We start from the raw sequence: 20,077 nt of genomic DNA on the forward strand, positions 1-20,077 counted from the left end.
TGGTGCAAATTCCAGACATGTGCATTCTCAGTGGGGGGTATTTTTTCAGTGCTACTCACTGTCACATCCATGAGCCCGCAATGGAGGGATGAGGGATAAAGGGAAATTGAGGAGGAGGGTAGAAACGAGTGGAGGGATGGCAGGAGATGGAGGTGGGGCTTGCAGAGCAGGGTGGATGGTGTTTCCATCTGTGAACTCCACCTTATGCACACTAGTAGGAAACCCCTTCCAGTGGTTGCACACGGCACGCAGCACCACAAGGCTGCAGCACGACACACACACGTAGCCAGTGATGTAGGAGGATGATGACAGGAGAGCGGAGGGGGAGGGGGAGACGGCGTGCCGAGTGAGAGCGAGCGAGAGGAAAAGGGCAGAGAGAGCGTGAGTGAGTGAGCGAGTGAGATAAGCAGAGAGAGAGAGCAGCATCTCTTGAGCGCATTCGGCTTGCAGCAGCTCAGGAGGCAGGAAGGTAGAGTAGAGGGGGGAGAGCAGCAGCACCTCGCAGAAGGGGGCGACACCACACCTCTCTCTCTCAGACACACACTCTTTTACGTCACACACACGCATTTTTTGTGAGGAGGCGTGAGGCTCTCGAGGAGGACCACCACCACATACACACGCGCCGTCCTGCTGGCTTAGCTGCGCTTTGGAGAGCTGTCTCTTGAAGACTGGACCAGAGCTGAATCCATCGCTTCATCCATCCTTTCTGTCCCTCCTGCTCTTCATTCCTCCAACAGAGAAGCAGCTCTCCGTCAAGCACCTCCTTGATCATTTGGACAGATCTGCGCTCTGTCTTTCATCCCCTGACCTCTGATCTCTCTGTACCCATCTCTGCCTGTCGCTGCTTTGACTCCATTTACAGCCAAAAAAATTCAAGAGACACACAAACCCATCGACTGAGAGACCGACCTTTCAACCGCAATCATGAACTTCCTCCGTCGCCGTCTCTCGGACAGTAGCTTCATGTCTAACCTGCCCAATGGATACATGACAGATCTCCAGAGGCCTGACCCACCTGCTCCCGTTCCCCCCACTGCCTCCTCCCCTTCCCAGCAGGGGGCACCTCCAGCCACGGCGCCTGCCCCTGCCCAGTCCCCGACCAAAGCTCCAGCACCGTCCCAGGCTCCAGCCAGCTCGCCCGCATCTCAGGAGCGTCGCCTGAGCCAGCTTGCTCAGCAGCCTCAACAGGCCCAGTCCTCCTCCTCCTCCGGTGGCTCCTCTGGCTTCTTCAGCTCCTTTAGCTCCATCACCAACGCGGTCAAACAAACGGCTGCATCCGCTGCCGGGTTTGTGGAGCAGTCGGCGCCCTCTCCCTCCCTGTCCAAGAAGTTCAAGATCCTGTTGGTCATCGATGAGCCCCAGCATGAATGGTAAGTGTCAGATGCAAGTGACTTTAATGATTGTTGAGTTTAGTCCAATGAACTGATGGAAGTTGGTGCAGTCTCTGGTCGTGTTGACTGGCACACTGTCCCCAAGTTTTTGGGATGAGCTACAGATTTGGCGTAAAAGATGTTTGATAAATATTCAGCCAGAAGGAACATGATTTCTTGTGTGGGTGAAGTGGCCTTATGCTGATTGACACAAATAATTATGATTGATTTTGATCTTGAATTAATTCTCACATCCTCATATCCTATTTTGTGTTTTTGTTTGTGCTCTAAGTCTTTTTGTTAAACTGTATTCTCCCCTCTCACTGAAGCTGATCCCAAAATAGAAAACAGCTCTTATAATCTGAACAGACAGAGGAGCTTTTCTCTGGGGTTTGTATTCACATATCCCACCACCCAGCCCGGTCACCTGCCTCTGTTTTTATGTTTTTATGTGAGCCTCTGTGACGCCATGTGTGCAAGCATGTTCATCCAAATGTGAATGTGTGGGTGTTTAGAAAGCTATGAGTAAGTGCTCCGATCCCTTGACAGCACAACTTAGCCAACAGCATATTATCCTTACGCTATCAACTTGTACGTCATACACTGTCATACAGGAGCATGTAACCCTGAATAAAACATCTCCTTCTACAAGTGAAATTTAAGCCCTCAGCTCTGTAATAGTCTTGCTAACCCACTCACCGCTTTCTGTTCCTGCAAATCACATTTTCGGGCTATAAAGGTTTTTCTGTCTGGATGTTGATGATGGATTTTACAGCCACTCATTGCTGTCATTACCTTGGTCTGGTTTTTATCTTGTCAACCTTGTATTGGATGGCTGTGATAAAGTGGCGGCCGCATGAGACACTTTTGACCTTTTCGGTTTAATGGACGTTCTGTAATATTGTCAGACCGCAATGATTGTTGGTATTCACGTAAAACGGAGTGTTTTCACAGAAAAAATTGTGTGCTGTGGTCCAATGCATAGCAGAGCAAAGGAGTAAGTAGACCTTGAGTGGAGATTGTTGCATTTTCCAAGGTCAAGAATGAAGTGTAAAGTCTAAAGTTCAGTGACATCTGAATATATGTAATATGTCTATTAAAGACAGTGTGATAGGTTCAAAAGCCCCACAACAAGTGACTAAAACCAATTTTAGACCACAAGTTGTGTGCCTGTATGCAGATATTTTAATTGCAAGTAAACCTGCTAAAAATATGTGATTGATTCTTTCCCCACTGCCAGTAGTCGAGTTTACCTTTCATTTGTCTTGTGTGTAACATTTAGCAACTTGCACTAAATGTTTTGTTGTTCCAACTTGGTACTTGGCATTAATGTGAATTTTCCCGGTCGGGAGTACATTTTCCAGTAAGTCTGACAACACACAAACACACAGATATACTTAATCAGACTGCACCCAGAGGACATCGAAACTTGTTTTACGATAGTCTTTATGACATCAACAATAACAGTGAGCAGTCATGCTTCTCTTGTGTTATGTTTCCATCAATTCTGATTGGAGCTGAAGCTGATTAACACAGACGATCATTGCAGAGTCATTTGACCTGTGAATGAAAGCAGATTGTACCTTTTCCCACTGAAGACGAGGCCTGATGTTGATAGGAGTTAGTGGGTTTTTCTTGTCCAGTGTGAAAGGGGTGCAAGTGGACTATGAGTTGAGATTGGTTTTTCAAGCTTGCATGAAAACGCATCTTGATAAATGTTAAGATAGATTTTCCAATTCTAGTACAGTAAATCTTTTTCACATAGATATATTTAAACAACTTTACTGCACAGAAAATGTATGGATGTATCCCTCCTTGGGATTTTGCCATTCTGGTGTCTGATCCTGAGATTTAAGTGTCTGCAAAATGTAAAATGCAAATGTAGCTAAATGCAGTGTCACTGTTAGCCATTTTGGCACTAATTCCATTCTCTTTAAAGAGGTATTGGTCAGCATTTCCCTGCCATAATATTGTCTGGCTACAATACCTAGTTTAATACTTGCAAGTAAGGTGTGAGCTACAGACACTGGAACATACCATTAATTGTGAATTGTTATCATTGTTAAGTGCAGTGAACAGGATTTCCAACCCAGTGAGCCCAGGATTATCTCCAAAACAGTGTATTATGCATATACATGCATACATGCATGAGTGTCTGAGGTTCCACTATGCTGACTGAATGTGAATGGCAGCTCTACATTATGGTAATCCTGCATCTCTTGCTGTGATTGTTTTGGTGGCTCATGATTAAATGGCTGCCACCATCGTGATGTTGTGCTCAGAAATAGTTGCACTTGAATGCATGGCATGTCTTAATGTAATTCTGCTTTTACAAAATATGTAATGACCACACATCAGCAGTACATATACCGCACATAAAAAAAAAATGAAATCTAAAATATGAGGAAAGCTCAAGTAGGGTAGAGATGGGGGTAGACGGATGAGTCAAGCCAACACAGAACATGAACCGAGGAGTTATGTGACCGTTATGTGTTTAGTTTTGTTAGCAGGACAACAAAAGTCAACTGACTATGGATATATTATCCACAGAAGTTAATAGAAAGGACTGGCAACAGACAAATGTGTGCAAGCGAATGCTGTAAAATATAATATATAGATGTAGCTGATGTAAAAATACATGCCTATGCCCTTGTAAATGTCCTAAAATACAAGTGTGTTGCAAGCAGGGGGAACTGCCATGATGCCAAGTAAGTAATATAATTTATCAATTAAGAAATATAATGCAATGAATTTGCAACTTGAATGGCACTTTTTTGTTTGCAAACAATATTTCACCCAAAGAGCTCAACATAAATATTAATGTTAATTCTTTAGGCTAGAGCAGACGGAGCTTCCCTTAAAGCATCTGGGCAAGAGAGGCGTTCTGCTAAATGTTATTGATTTTCCACTCAGCAAAGAGCCAGACCAGAGGCTCTCAGTAATAATAACATGGAAACAAAAAAATCTCAGTGGAAATTTCTGCTCTGTTCTGATTGTATGTGAGGTTCACATCAACGCCAGGTTCTGATTAATCAGTCATTAGAGGACATGCTTGTCAGTTTGACATTGCTGGTATCTCTACACATGAAAACTGATGGAAAGCATCAGCCTGAAGCCAGACTTCAGAGGACTCCTTATTAAGAAGCTTTTATCCTGCATTTCATTTTGAAAGAAATCACAAAAGTTATTTTGCAAAATGAGCATTTTTGATTACTTAGATTGAAGATGCCAGTTGGCGGCATCTTTCTGCCAGTTTGGTACAAGTAGGGCTGTCACAAAATCTATCACGAAACGTATTCATGATAACGATATTATCACAATATCTACAGACATTTGAAAACAAAATTTTATCACAAAACTTTGACGTCTTTAACCTCCTTTACTTTGTGTTTTGGGTTCTCAAACCTGTCCAGAGCCAACCATCTTCTAACTTAATCAAGGATCTTTGGCAGTGTTATCATTTGGGTCCAGTTCAGTTTTTCCTGAAACCCTTATCAAAGGATCCATAAAGGATCTATGAAACATCTTACCTTCAAAACACTGCTTAGCTAGCTGTGTCCTCTGAAGTGTTTTTGAAGCCCTTGCTGCAGCTGCAGTGCCAATTGAGCTAACTAGCTGAAGGTAGCTACAGTTATTAGCAATTAGCGGTTACTGTGGTGATATGCTGCCCCCATTTGTTTGAAGTTTGAATTCATCAGGTGGCCAATTCCTTCAAAAAACAAATGTAGTTTTTTTTTTGATAATTTAGATTTCTTTTTTTCTGTGTCACAAAAGGGGGTCAATAACAACCAAAAAAAACTGAAAAACAACAGATAGAAATTGGTATCAGGTTTGGCTATCAGCCAAAATCTTTTTTTTATACACCGAAACTAATTAAGTGGAAAGCAAATTTTGATGAACAGATCGATGGAGGAGCTAAAAGGGATTGGCACACAATTAGTATTGGTCAGTTCTGCCTGTCAATTATGATGAACTATAAAATCGTAATAAATATTAGTTTTTGTTGATACCTTTAGAGTTGAACTTATTAAAATGAAGCAATGAGGCCTTTACTCTCTTTTTTTTAAGGTTCTTTCTACCTTGTTTCACCTTTTCCCAACTTCAAATTCTTCTCCTGTTCTCTATAATTTAACCTTCCCATTCCACATCCATCTTACCTCGCATCAAAAACAGGCAAATTAGCATTATACACGCTTTGCTACGTGATGGAAACCAAACAAGCAGTTACAAACATGCTTATAACTCTAAACAATGCTGGCATCCCCTTTAAAATAGCTGGCAGTTGCATAAGCAGCCCTAGGTATCACGACTCTCTGCGTCTGACAGCTTATTCTCTGAGCTATTACCTGATGGCTTTCTCTGACTGAGCCACAAAAAAAACATCAATGGGCGTCCAGCAATAAAGCTGCAAGACGAAAGAGTGAATGTATCTTGCGAGCAACTCAGATTGCGAGTGTGTTCGTGGTTGATGTAGTCCTTATGTAACAGACCCAAGCCCATTGAGGTGGGTGACAGAAGAGACAGCCTCCTCCAGGGCCTTTCAAGGTGATGTCAGCACAGAGGGGAGAATTGCGAAAGATAGAGGACAAAGAGCTGGGAATCTCCCCTCATGGCATTCTCATTCCTGCTTGTCTCCCCCCTCTCTTTTTTTATTTTTCCTCTGCCACTGTCCTCTGTACTGCCTCTCTCTGCCTTTTAGCGCTACGGTCTCTCTGTGCGTGGCTTCAGAGAAAGTGCCTTGGGTTTACGATGTGATGAAGTAATGAGAAGAGACGTGGTGATTCAGCAGTTTCAGCCCAAAGGCCACATCTGCTCTCTTTCCTTTGCTCTCCATATCTGTCTACATCTCTCCCGCTCCCTTTATTTGCTCTCCCTTCCTGCATCTCTATTTATCTATTGAGGATGCAGCTTCTGCCTGAGTGCAAGTGAGCATTTTTAAGATCTATTTTACATAAATACCCATCAGAGGAGATTATTTTGGACTGTTGACTTTTCGATATGACTCATAGCAGAGGGTTTTGTTGGTTCGACTGCCGGTTGACGCACGGTTCTCCGACGAGCCGGGGTTGATGGTGAATGTCAACCCAGTTGCCCTGCAGATAAAGTTTGAACTTTAAACTAGAGCTTTAACTGGTTGGTATATGCAAAGCGATTAGCACCAACATTTGAAGCTGCTTCAGAAAAGTGTTGGGGGTATGAACATTATTTTAATTAGTCATGTTTATTGCATTAGCACTTGCAAAATTCAGTCTGCTTTCCAACAAACAAAAACTGATGAGAGAAGAAAAGCACAATTTTTCTGTTGGGGTTACTTGTTTGTTGGTGGTTGCACGACAGAAAATGAGTTGTTTTTATTAACACATATTCGGTTTGATGACAACAGCCTAAATTAAATGTAAACAAAGGTGTTTAGTGAGTTTATGTCTGTGTGCTTGCATTCATGCTTGTTATAAAAATGTCTCCCTTGCCAGTGGAGAGGGGAGTACACAGTGAGAGCAGGTGGGGAGGTGGAGCTTTGCCTATCTCCATCAACATCTAACACAGACACACACACACACACACACACACACACACACACACACACACACTCATGTATGAGCACCTGCATTCTCTGCTTCTATTTGCTGTCGTCTAATTAAACATGATGGGGGAGAAGTGTTAGATGCAGTGCTGTTCCTCATTTCTGCTGACCGAGTTCACTATAAAACAGTGGTTTGGGAATGAAGCTATTCATTGTTAAAATATTTCATTGCTCTCTGAATGCACTTTTTCACGACCCACCCACACGCAGATGAGTACAGACTATAATAAGCAAACAGGTGAGATCATTGTCATGGGTGCTTGGGATTTTGGCTGGATGTTGCCGACAGTGATTAGGAATTATCGGTGGCATTATGGTTCACAGCTGAAGGCCACAATCTCGACACGCAGCGGCTGAGTACTGACCTTATTAAGGCCAGAGTGTCATGTTGACATTATGAGGTCCTCTTGGTTTCAACCTCCTGATGTTGTACCCCTCAGCCCTTGTCATACCAGACCGGTGGCATTTCCAGTCTGTGAGGGATGACACAGAAACAACTCCGAGGTAAGATGTGTAACCTTGTAAAGCAAAATACGACGTGATTGTTTTGCAGTTTAAAAAGTTGGTTGTTGTCTTGAAACCAGGGATGTCAGTTTTGGTTAATTTTGCTTTGGATAAGCCAACACTCATTAAATGTAAACTAATCGGTTATTTATGTGGGGGGGGGAAGCACAATGACGTGAAGTATACACTTCAATTTGCTGCTGTGCCAGCACTTGGAGAAAGGAACACATTGGACTGCATCTGCCCGTCGGCAGTGATTAAGTTGAAGGCAGTTGTGAAGCTACATTTCATCTGTTAGAGCTGCCCGGCAACCACTTGTCAGAGCTAACTTTAGCTCGTGTTCCCTGGCTTTCTTGACTTTTAGTTCATCCTTCTCCTTCTCAAAGTGTCCTTGTGGAGGACATTTTCTCACACTGAGCCTCTTTTAGCATCCTTCACTTTTTACCTTGGACTGTCCATAGACTTACGTGCATGCGGTCAAAAGTATTCTCGTCAACATCCCTGATTGAAAGTATGTGCTCTTGGGCTCCAACACAAGTGTCCTTAAAAGAAAAATTAATGCATTCATCATTTGCTCAAATGGCTAATATGATCGTTCGTTACCTATCAGGGACCTCTTGCAACTGTGTGAACTATGAAGCCTGATGTTGATATATCCACTGACTCAGGTTAATCATTCAAATAAACATTTTTTCTTTCTTTTTTTTTCTCTTATACTTAAAAATGACTTCCTCATATCCTCATATAAAGTGTAAAGACAATGTAGTAGTGTGTTTTATTTGAATGTGTGGCCATATATACAGTATGTAGAGAAACAAACGACATATTAAACACCTGCGCAACATGAATGTCGACCCGATTACCAAGTTTATTTATTCTTTTATAAGATTAAATCAATCTATAAAGTTATTTATATGTTGGAGCTGGTTTCATTTTGCGTCTTTCATGATGATCAAGTTCTAATAGTGGTACATATTTTATACTGTCCCTGAATGGAATACCTAAGTAAACAGAGGGCTTGTGCCTGCTCCCAGGAGACCAGACTATTAGTGAATGCAGATTTGTGGTACTGTCTATGTCAATACTGACTGAGTAATAAGAAGCTTTTACCCCTGAGGCCCGGGAGGGTTGAAGATCACCCATTATATTTATGTCAAGAGAAACAGTTAGCCCTGCAGCTAATTTAAATGCGTCAGGAGGGAAAACATCCCTCCTGTGTATTAATGAGTACGTATGTTTTCCCTTTACATTTTTATGACTTTGCTGTTTTATTTTTCACGCTGTCAACGGCGGCAGACATTTTATAAAGACAAACACATAAGCACAGTACTTAGCAACTGCCTGTCCTATCTGCATAAATTTACACCTCAACATGCTGTTAAGCTAAACGAGCCAGACAGCTTCAGAGGCTTTATTCCACAAAATTAAATCTATCCAGGAAGCCACAGGCAGCAGAATAGGTTGGTGGTTTAATGGTTAATGCTGCTGAAACAAAACTAACTGATCCTTTGTCACAACAGAACAAAGGGGTTAACTGCCAAGAGGCGTTATGGCATTCGTTTCAAATAAAGTACAGCTACAAATAAAACTGTCCATTTATTAGAATAATGTATGTATAAAAAAAAACTTTCATGAGGTGGGCAGGCTTAGCTGGTTAGCTAACCATGACCACCATCACAAAAGACACATTTTAAAATTCTGCACATAAGTGAAAGGGAATGATAGAAACTTCAACTCACAGTATATCCCCAGTGAAAAGGGCATGGCCCAGTATACATGCCGGCTATTTCCAATTTTGTTTTAATCCAATATTGCATTTCGACCTTAAGTCTGATTGCAGCATGTGCTTATCGTAAATAACAGAAATCTTCAATCCCATTCTATTAAATGGCCTCTTCAGTAGGATGAGAAGGCTCCACTAATGAGCAGCTCATTACCAGGGCAGTTCTTTATAGAAGCATCTATTGGAGGTCCTGCAAAAATCTGTGAACCTTTATTAATCATAATATATTTGCATTGAATGAATAGTTAGATCCACATTAAGAAGAGATTGGTAAAACTCTTGACTTCTACTGTGGGAAACCTCCAGCTTTATTAACCAAGATGAACTAGAGGTGATGAGGCCGTCACGGCTCATTGTGTCCAATAGCTTTTTTTCGCAATGGACTGACTGACCAACATAATTACCTTTACTATCTGCTCTTTACAAGTAAAGTCACATAGAAAAGGGCAACTGGGGAAAAGCATTGTGCACAAAGAAAGCAGAATTCTATTGATTGCGTTGTTAGTGGTGCTGCTGATTGTGTTTATGTTGGGTGCCACTCTGAGTCCTCTGCAGTATTCCAGAGATAAACCTGTTACTATGCATGAGGCATACGGATACCTTGGAGGGCCATAAAGGAGACCAATCAGCATCCCAACCTCTGGTGAAATAGCCCTCTGTTGCTATGGCAACAGGTAATCCTCTTCAATAATTTTTAAAATGTATGGTTCAAAAGAGGCGTTGACGTGATTTTGCCACAAAGAACTGTTTACAGTTTACATTTAGTTTTTCTGTTATTGCACAAATAAACAAAGACAAGAATTTAAGCTTTCTTATCTCACATCTCACCATCTCTTTCTTGCTTTTCTAGTTGTTAATGAGCATGAAATACAAAGTACAATAAGTAGAAGTATTAAATTCAGTCAGGATCCATAACAATGCTAATGATTAATCAGTCAATTCATCCGTGATTTCCTGCTCTACAGATAAGTACTTGCATTTCTGACATTACTTAATGGTACTTCAACAGTTAACATCCTACTACAGGAATGTTTGGGAGTTTTTACATTGTAAGCAAATGGCTCAAATTTTGAGAATTCAAATAAAAAAGATTCTTGACACCATGTAACTGGACACGTTTTGACGTGTCACAAAATCATCTCACGGCCATGTTATGGCCAGAAACAAAGCAGTTCGTACAAGGAGTCCTTCAACCATGTAGGAGGACAAAACTGTTCACATTGAGGTTGGACGACAAGCCTGCCATCATAGAGAGGCAGAAGACATGATAATCATTTAAATGTGATTATACTCCCTGAGAGCACATTTTCAGACAGCCACTGCTGGAGGGAGGAGAAAGAGGAAGGTAGGCTGAAAGGACTTCAAAATCTGCCAATTTTCTCACCTCTACACACCTGAAGTGGGCGTGAATGCCAGATCGACAATTAGTTTTTGACACAACTCCCCTAAATCCGATGTTGGAATGGTGAGGGAGAGGGGGATTTCTGAAGTTGTTTGCCCATCTGACAAGTCCTTCTTTTTAGACACATGCTGGCCCCATGAACCCCCAGGAGGTGATTTTGATGTAATGGAATACTGAATCTTGAGGGTCATATGAGCCGCTGTTTGGCTTAAACAGTCTTTTTCGATGCACAATCATTACAAAACAAAGAAGAAGAAACTAGATTATTTCCTGACCATCACGAACATATTGACTAATGGACGCTCAGTTTGAGCCATTAGTTTCAGGATAAGATCCAGCTTGAAGAACTGCCAGAGCTGGGAGACAAGAAATCTTTGACAAACATCGACTGCTGTTTACATTCTGATGTTGTGCTTCTAAATACATCAGTTTTCCTAAACAGCACTGGGATCAGCTGTTTATGTTCTTGTTGTTATTGGGACTGATAAGTATGGGATGATATTTTTTTTATTTATTAACAAGCTAACAATTAAAATTATATTAACAATAGCCCATATATATTACATATTACACACATTACAAAACAATGGTGAGCTGGTTTAGTGATTGGGAAAAATTCAAATATTGTTTCCAAATATCCTACATCACTGTACTGATAAGTTAAGCATCAGAGCCCTTTAGAATTGTCTGATGTCTGTGTTGGATGCGGTTGTGTTGGACTGTCAAACCTCTTCAAAGATGCGGATGCGCATTCCCAACCTTGAGAAATGTATGGCAGGCTGTGTTAGCCGATAATAAGAGTGGGCAGCAATGGTCAATAGACAGAGGAGCAGCAGCAGTTTTGTGAGATTAATTATGATTCAGCCTTTGAAATATTTGATGCGCTGACATTTGGCTTTTCTCTTATGGGATGTATATGGGAAATTTTAACTCTTATAGGATGAAGACACAAAACATCCCTTATCTGGAAAAATGTATGTATGAACAGTGTGGTCAACCTATCCATCTCCATGAAAACTGAGTAATTTTCAATTGCTCATGAAAACAACATAATATGTTGAAGGCTGCAGAAATGTGGACATTTTCTCCTGATTGTATGAATGTCCACCCGTGTAATTTTGTCTTTTTTATGTAGACTTTACAAAGCACCTGGTAGTACTTGCAACTCATTCACAAACTAAAACCATTCTTACGTCAGGACAAGTGTTTAGCTTTTAGAGAACATTGTTATGAATCCATCAGAATGTGAGATATGGTAAGATAACAACCTTCAAAGCATTCTCCTGCTACTGCTGAGAATTCGATATTTTTCTACAAATGGAAAACGGCCTTGATGTTTAATACAGAAATAGATCGACTAAATATTGTGTGAGCAAGCAAGAAATCTGTTTATTTTGTTTTTTCTGTTAAAATTAGTGTATACTATATGTATGTTGTCTCATAGTAATGATCATTAAGCTTCAGAATAAGAGTGCTTCTGTCCCTGTGATATTTTTCTTGTGAGAGCGAGTGTGAGAGAACAGTGTAGACACTTGCTGTGATAATATCCCCAGCACAGGAAAAGGAGTTATTATGGCAACACAAATATTTAACTTCTCCTTTGACTCTAATTGCAACTGAGTTAAGTAGCCAGGAGTTTCATTCAGTGCCGGTTTCAATAACAGTGGACCACATGAATAGAACTGAAAGAACTGGCACTATAATATATTTGCTTTAAAATTAAGCCATTGAACTCAAGTACTGTGTCATAGGTGATTATTAAAAACAAAATGAAAGATCTGAGATTAAAATCATGTTTGATAGATAGTCAGTTAGTTGGCGAAAGTGTCATATCAGCACGGACGCATAAACACACACAGACAATAGCCGACTACTACAAACAGAGATAACAGTCACACCATTTACAATGATGCACCGTTACACTATCGACATGTAGTAATTATTTCTACCTGTTTGGATTTGTAAGATAGATGCTAGCTGTAAACCTGTCCCCAGGTAAAAGGCAGGGTTTCACTGTCTGATTGATCACACACTTTTGACTCATTCCTCATGCTGTCCTGTTCACCATTTGTCCATGTGAACAAATATCAAAAACTAAAACCCTCCTTATTGTCAGAACAGCCCTGGTCCAGATAAGGGGACACACTATTCAGCCAATTATAACGAAATTCACCACAGATAATAAGGGACTCCATCTTGGGTACGGCAACAACTCTGTGTTTTTTTTCCCTTGAACAAAAAAAAATGACAACAATGACTTTTGCGCTGCTTTCATCATGTCTTTACCTCAGATCTAACAGCAACACAACGGCACAAAGGGTTAGTCTTTTCTCTCCTTGTTGCCATGAAAACGTACTAATTAAATTGTTTTCCATTAACAGGCAGGCATACTGAACAATATGCGCCGTAGTGTTGACATCACTAGTGTACAGTTTCAGCCAGTAGAAACTGTATAACACACTTTCACTGAGACTCACAACAGTCGGGGCTGCACTACTCTAGGTTAAGAGGGAAATGTGTTTCTATGACATAGTTAAATGTCATAGAAACACATTTTATGCATGTATTTATACTCACAATGAGTTCATGCAAGAACAATTTCACATTCCTGTCAAAAAAAAACCCACTCTTACTGTTTTCTATGATGTTTGCTCATATGTCAGAAAACAGGAGTTTTAAAATCCTAACCAAAAAAATCTGGTTACATCATGCACTTATAATCATAATAAATGCTATTATTTGTGTAATCTCAAATATGTAGCCACTGCATGATTTGAAAATAATGCATCACACACTGCAGAATATCATTAAGATTATCATGCCAGAGGGAGCAATGTACCACATCCCATGAGCAGAAACAAAATGGAGACCGATGCGGTGCAGCTACTAGCTGTAGTAGTGCTTTGCAGTGAGACACAACACAAGGAGAAAGCTAAAATATATGATGAATAAATATAACATGGTTGGGGAGATGAGGTCACCACAGGTTGGAGCATGAACTGGAGGTGAGATTTTATCTGTCAGTGGTAATATCTGTCAACAGTGGTATGCTAGCTAATCTTAGCGCCTGAAGGGATAGAACAGACTTGTCAATAACATATCAGTATATGTTTGTTCAAATTATTAGGTCAGCCCCAAAGACTCTGCAAGCAGTTTGGGAGTTTTAAGACTCGATCTGTAAACCTCTGACATTACCAGGCACGGCAAGCTGATTTCGTGAGCCTGGTTTTAGCTGGACAAACTTGTCATATATCGCCCCTAAAATTGTTGTTCAAACCTGACTAATAGTGTGTGAGCAAGTTCCATTGGAACAAATGTTTACAAGAATTTCACTCCAAGGAGTTCTGAGACCTGCTGTCAGCCACCAGCAGACATAAAGTCTAGCAGAGTCGGAAGTACGGATGTATCACAGCTGGTGATGACAAAAGAATGGACTCAAGAGCACAACTCGACAGAGTTCAGGTTAAAGTAAAAGTTTTTACTTAACACGGTACACTTGGTACACAGGAGGTAGGGAATAGGCAGGAGTCAAAAACCAAAAAAACACTCAGTCACTGGGAATAATCATTGGAAAGCTTGCACAGAGACAAAAGACGAACTGGCAACGAACAGGGGAAACACAGGGACTATATATACATCAGAGGGAACATGTAATGGGGAACAGGTGAATGTAATCAGGGCGGGGAAGACAATCACGGTGGAGGGAGGACTCACAAGGGCAGGGAGAGAGGATCTGAAATGAGAGGAAAGGCAAATACTACAAAATAAAACAGGCAGGCACTGCAGTTGTAACATTCACAAGCCAGGTTTTCATGCAAAAGTAGTGGAAATCATAACAGATTTTTCAGAACATCACTCAATAGGATTTATGCACATTTCTGTCAAGGACTAGTTGTTTAAGACAAGCAGGAGATGTTACCAGCCTTCCATAAGCTAGAAAAAGAGGCTGCAAACAGATGACATAGTTACAACTAGACCACTTGTGATGTACTTGAGAGAGAAGTCTAAAATTGGTAAAAGCTACAAATTGTTTTAAATCATTAGCACTGCCACTTACAGATGTGTTCATACTAGTGGATCTCACATGAGTCCCAGTGTTCTTTGTGGCTACCAGCCCATGCTGTTAGTTTATACTTTAATTGTGCTGAAAGTACACATAATTTGATCAGCTCAGCAGCAGCTCAACGCAATAAGCTGACCGGGCAAGGGTTTTTCCCTCGGACCTGCACGTACTCAAAGAGCTGTGCAGACCTTTGGGAAGAAGCATCCACTTAATGGCATATAAGTCTGCTGTGTGATTAAGCGTAAGGCTTCCCAAATTAAATATAGAGGTTCTGTGGATTCCCTCTCGCAGGACTTAGATGGAAAGTCAAGTCTACACGATGTACCCCTTTTTGCCTTCGAGCTGTGAGAAGAGTAGGTTCGGCCTGCGTTTGTTTTTCCTCCATTAAGCTACGGTCGATGTGAAGTGCTGTTAGTTTTGGAGTCAGCAGGAAATCAGGGGTATCTGAAAGGTTGAGGATGTAAGGAGTAAGTTGGGGAAATAGAGAGAGAAGAGAAGTCAGACCGTAGACAGAGAGAGCTGGTGAGAAAGGGGGCTGCGTACATGAAAATGAGCTCAGCAGAAGAAAAGATTGTCCATCCATAACCATTAGCTGCTTATGGTGTATAACAAGAAGCTGTATTGAATAGGCCTTGCGGCTTTTCTCCCCTGGTAACCATCTTCTCAGTGTTTGTTGCTCTTGCTCCCCTTCTTTCTTTCTCTCACTGTCTCAGTTCAATCCATATAATGAGATGCTCCTATCCATCAACGGATCAGATAGGCCTAAAGCCAGTCTGAGCCACTGGCTGCTCATATCACTACTGACTCTTGGTGTTGCCTGGGCATTACTTGCCAAGTGGGACCTCGATTCAAGACGGAAACAGTTGAGATGCTCCCTGTGCCTAGTATTTATTTTTGTATTTGACCAGGTAGGTTCTCGACATAGATTATCTGTTATACCAGAGACAGCTGGTCGCAATGGCAGCCTAGAATAGTCGACACATACAATTGAAATAAATAAACCTAATTTACAGATCATCCTCATCAGAAAATTACCATAGAGGTCGGCTGTGAAAGCAGCTCATGATGGCCCGTATTTCTGTATCCTGCAAGGCAGCGAACCCCAGTGGCTGTAGTAATTATTCTGACAGCAAAGGAGGAAGTCAGACAAAGTAGTATAGATAGCAAAAAGTCCACAGAGGGACGAGGTTGGGGATGGGGGTTTATTTTAACTTTGTAATGTAGCTGACACACGTGTGACATAACTTCAGTTACGTGCGTGATGTCAGATCATTATAGAGACATACTGTATGCTGAAATATGGCAATATTCTGCAAGACTGAGTGATTGAACTGAACAATACGGGGATGTCCGCTTAATCCAAATTGAGGTACTTCATCATATTGATGCAATAATTCAGTACTTTCATTAAATGTCTCCAGGCTGAGTCACAGTATACCTTCACCTCACCCAAACCTCACTGACACCAGCAGCAGGAAATTCTAAGCCTCAACGCTATTTAAAAGTCGAGGTTGTGGCTACTGGTGCACTGTAAAATTAATCAGATGAAGTGTTTTGTGAAAGCTGAAGTGGTTTAGATAATGAGGTTGAGGCTTTGACCTTGGTCCTGCAGTGTTTCGTCATCACTTTCTGTAGCATGAAGGATACACATGGCATAAACAGTGAGGACATAAAGTACCACACAGCAACATGGAAACTGCAGACCCCACACATATAGTGATATTTAACACAGAAGCTGTCTCCCACTCTACATCCTCCAAATCTAGTGTCTGCTGAAACCTGTGCCTCTCTCTGTTGTTCTAATGGCCAAACTGAAATGTCACATTGTACAGAAGCTGTTTCTCTAAAGTGAGCAGATGTGAAAAGATTAGATTTTTACAGCAATCACACAGCTCAGCAGCATTGAAGACATCACGTGGAAATTGGGACTGGCTGAATCTAGCTGTGACTAAAAATTTACTGAGGCCTGATTGGCCAACCAGGCTTTTAGGTCTTTAGCCCAGCTGCAGTGTAGCATCAAATAGTAATTCTCTAAGGTCTTAAATGGCTCAGTTGACCATTTGGTGTAAGCTGCACTGGTGCATTTTGGCAGGAAATACAGCACCGTTAACACACACACACGCAGGTATTTGCACATCTAAACTTGTGAGGTCCTTAGACAGAACACATGCAGAAAAGGGCAAAATCATAATCTTAACCACTGTCACTACATGTCTTATCACAGTTTTCCTCTTAATATTGGTCCACAGCCATGCACCAAGGGGGTCGCATGGTTTACAATTTTCATCCTCTCTATGGACGACCTGGAGCCACAGATCTCTGTTATTGTACTCACCCAAAAGGTATAGTGGTTGGTCCTGAGACCGGTGCGTGATGAGTGGCTGCTCTCATCTATAGTCATCGGGCCTGTGATGGAAACCTTTGAAGTGCTGAAGGCTTATTTCTCATGAGCATCACTTAAGACCTCGACAGCTACATTACAGCAGTTTCTGAAGACATTCAAAAGGTTTCCTCACAAAACACTTACAATGAAAAGACAGAGTAACTCACAATATCATTTCACGATGCGTTGGCCATTATAAAGTGGTGTCATGATATAGTAAAGTGATTTTGCCATAATTGATACACAGCAAAAGACAATCATACCTGATGCATCACAAAGACTGTGTAACTGAAAAAGACAAAACCCAAGTACCCCTTAAAAGGCAAAAAAAAACAGGAATTATGTACATACCATGCATTGTTGTCTGTTGCATCTGAATTTGACAGGTGAAATAACAAAAAACTGCACAAAAACTCAGTCTCTGCTCCAATGGGTTCCGGTAGGTTAACGGTGAGTACATGCATCCAGAGTACTGGAGTACCCTCTCTGGTGAAAAAAAAAAAAAAGTCTGAAGTTTTCAAGAGCGACCATCTTGCTCATTTTATCATCCAAACTGGTCAACTAACATTTTATCGTCATCTTTTTAGTTCAGATATTCACACAGGTTGTTTTTTAGATGATAACTCATAATACTGATAAAGAAGCTAGCTAAGTGCTAGGTTAACAAATGTTAGCCTTCTGTATTTGAAGAGTCTTTAATCCATTCTTTCACCATATTTTCAAAAGGTATCAGGCAATCAAGATTCACTTACACACACAGTGTAGTGTACAGTCACTTCTGAGGGGGAAGGTCCACAATGGGACCATACTTTATTCAGAATGCTTTCCAGTTGTTCACTTTTTGCATCGCTGACAAAAGCGTCACATTAATACTTCCACAATAAAACACTTACTGTATATTGTAACTTACATTTGAAGTCAGCTGAAGGAGAATGCACATTAACACAAACAGGTTGATTGCCAAGTAGGCTTTCACATGCAAGGAATTTGCCTCGATATGTTTGTACATGACAGTCTCAGTGAACATAGCACTGGAAAAAATATTAAATCATGATGACAAATGAATCATAATAAATGAAGCATGTGCCTTAGATGTTCACTGAAGCTTCTTCTCTCTTGAGAAAATAAAAATGTCGGCTGAGTCTAGCAGATGAGGGGACTGTAAACTTTCTTGACTTCATACATGAAATAAACATATAGTAGATATATATCTGTCATGGATTCTTCTTTGTTTAACAATATTAGAGGTTTGACTGGCACTCTTTAATTGCAGTTGATCTTCTTGCGCCCTCGTCCTCTGCCGTGGTTTAATGGCACCCCACTGGAAAATTAGTGCCACTAACTGTTTATTTGAATGCTTCCGACTCCTAATATTCAAATGATTATACTAATTAATTTGCTCTTTTGCTGGTGATTCGGTTCAAATTTGCACTACATTTGACACCTGCGTGATGAGTTAGAATAGCTACATAGGAAACTCGGTTTACCAAAATAAATCTGGCCACATTGTCCCTCATGCCAGTAAGACACAACGTATTATTTGTTTTTTTTCATGGACAAATCTTTTTTTTTTTTTAAATACATCAACAGAGTTTGAATAATAGTGTCTCTTTTCCTTAAAAACATTATTATGTCTGTGAATCAATCATGTTGCAATGTTTGTGGGGTCCAAATTGTTTGATTTGTCACTGTGTAGGAAGTCTGTTGGTTCCAGCTTCTAACGCGGTTTGTCAGCCAGTAGTATAACGCTGTTGGTATGTCCAGGTATCTGTGTTTCGTCAGTGATGAACAGTCTTGGTACTGTAGTTGCGTAAAAGTTGTTGGAAAAACGTAAGAACGTAATGGCTAGCTTTTGTGAGCAATGAACTGATCCAAGGAAAACAAATTTAGCAAATCAGACTCGCACAATCTCAGTAAATATCTACTTTTAACCCTGAAACCCATGGACAACATTACTTGGCCTAACATACCCTCCTGTCTCATGGTTGACTTCAGAGAATGCTGGCTGGCTTTTGTGGAACAGCTTATACTCTGGCAGAACAGAAATATATAGAAGAGGATAGTGTGACACAACTGATATATAACTTCATCCATTATGGAGACTCTCCAGTTCTCCTTGCTTCAACAAAGGTCACCTCTGTCAAGATGATTTGTGAGTGGTCTAGGGTGCATATTTATGTGCCAAAGATGACCAGAGTTGAAGAAATTGCGAAAGTACCGGGCCATTTACTTGAAATGAACATGTATTAAATCCTAACATTTGGTCCTTATGAGCTTGTATCAAGAACCTGTCTGAACATTTTAACAGCCGTTTTTTTAAGGAAGATATGGCTTCAACAGCACACAGACACACAGAATAAATGTATTTTACTCACTCTTTGTCACTCTCTCCTTCACATATGTACACAAACACATGGTGCATAGCTTGCTCATGCCATGCAGCCCTGCGGTAGGTGTAGGTGTCAAACTGTCAATATGGAGATACTGTAAGCTGCAAAGGCCAAGCGGGAGATCGCTTCCTGTGGTCTCTCTGTATAAACAAACAGAACACACACAATAACACTACACAAAACAAACACTGATACAATCACACTTTATTATGCTGATACATGATGTATCAGCTATGTAAGCTCACACCTGCTCTCAGATGAATCAAAAGGCACTCCAACTTTGTGTTCGCAATTATTTCCAATCAAGACTGATGTCTTCAGGGATTTATTAACTCTGCAGCACAGGTGGGCTGAGAGTGAATATGAGATGGTGACATTGAAAGACTGTAACTCCTTAAATTCCACCAGATCCGTGTTCAGTCCGGCTCGGCTCCGTCTTGGCAACGGAGCTGATGTGTCTATGTGTCCACTGGCTCCGATGCATTGCGTACCGGCTCTGTTGCAGTTCCGGCAGTCCGGTCCCTTCCGGAGCAGATACGCACAACTGTGGTCGCGTGTGATTATGTAATTATCGCGGGAACTCCTCGGCCTCACAACTCCA

The 20,077-nt window shown here is 41.1% G+C and overlaps 1 protein-coding gene and 1 long non-coding RNA gene across 2 annotated transcripts in view; one reads left to right on the forward strand and one right to left on the reverse strand.

Moving 5' to 3' along the window:
* Positions 1-251: 251 nt before the first annotated feature.
* The window catches only part of syn2b (synapsin IIb), an 89,428-nt gene continuing 69,602 nt past the window's right edge, over positions 252-20,077 (forward strand). The window contains exon 1 of the mRNA XM_030419154.1: positions 252-1,370. Within this exon, the coding sequence (XP_030275014.1) occupies positions 925-1,370 (446 nt within the window). The 5' untranslated portion in view covers positions 252-924. The remainder of the gene's footprint in view (positions 1,371-20,077) is intronic.
* On the reverse strand, positions 14,100-20,012 carry LOC115582922 (uncharacterized). Its single transcript, XR_003984273.1, has 4 exons — positions 19,724-20,012; positions 19,462-19,616; positions 17,039-17,572; positions 14,100-14,373 (listed from the first exon to the last, which is right to left on the reverse strand). It is a non-coding gene; the product is annotated as an uncharacterized LOC115582922 (long non-coding RNA).

The sequence above is a fragment of the Sparus aurata genome, chromosome 6 (genome assembly GCF_900880675.1).
Source record: "Sparus aurata chromosome 6, fSpaAur1.1, whole genome shotgun sequence".
NCBI classification, from domain to species: domain Eukaryota; kingdom Metazoa; phylum Chordata; class Actinopteri; order Spariformes; family Sparidae; genus Sparus; species Sparus aurata.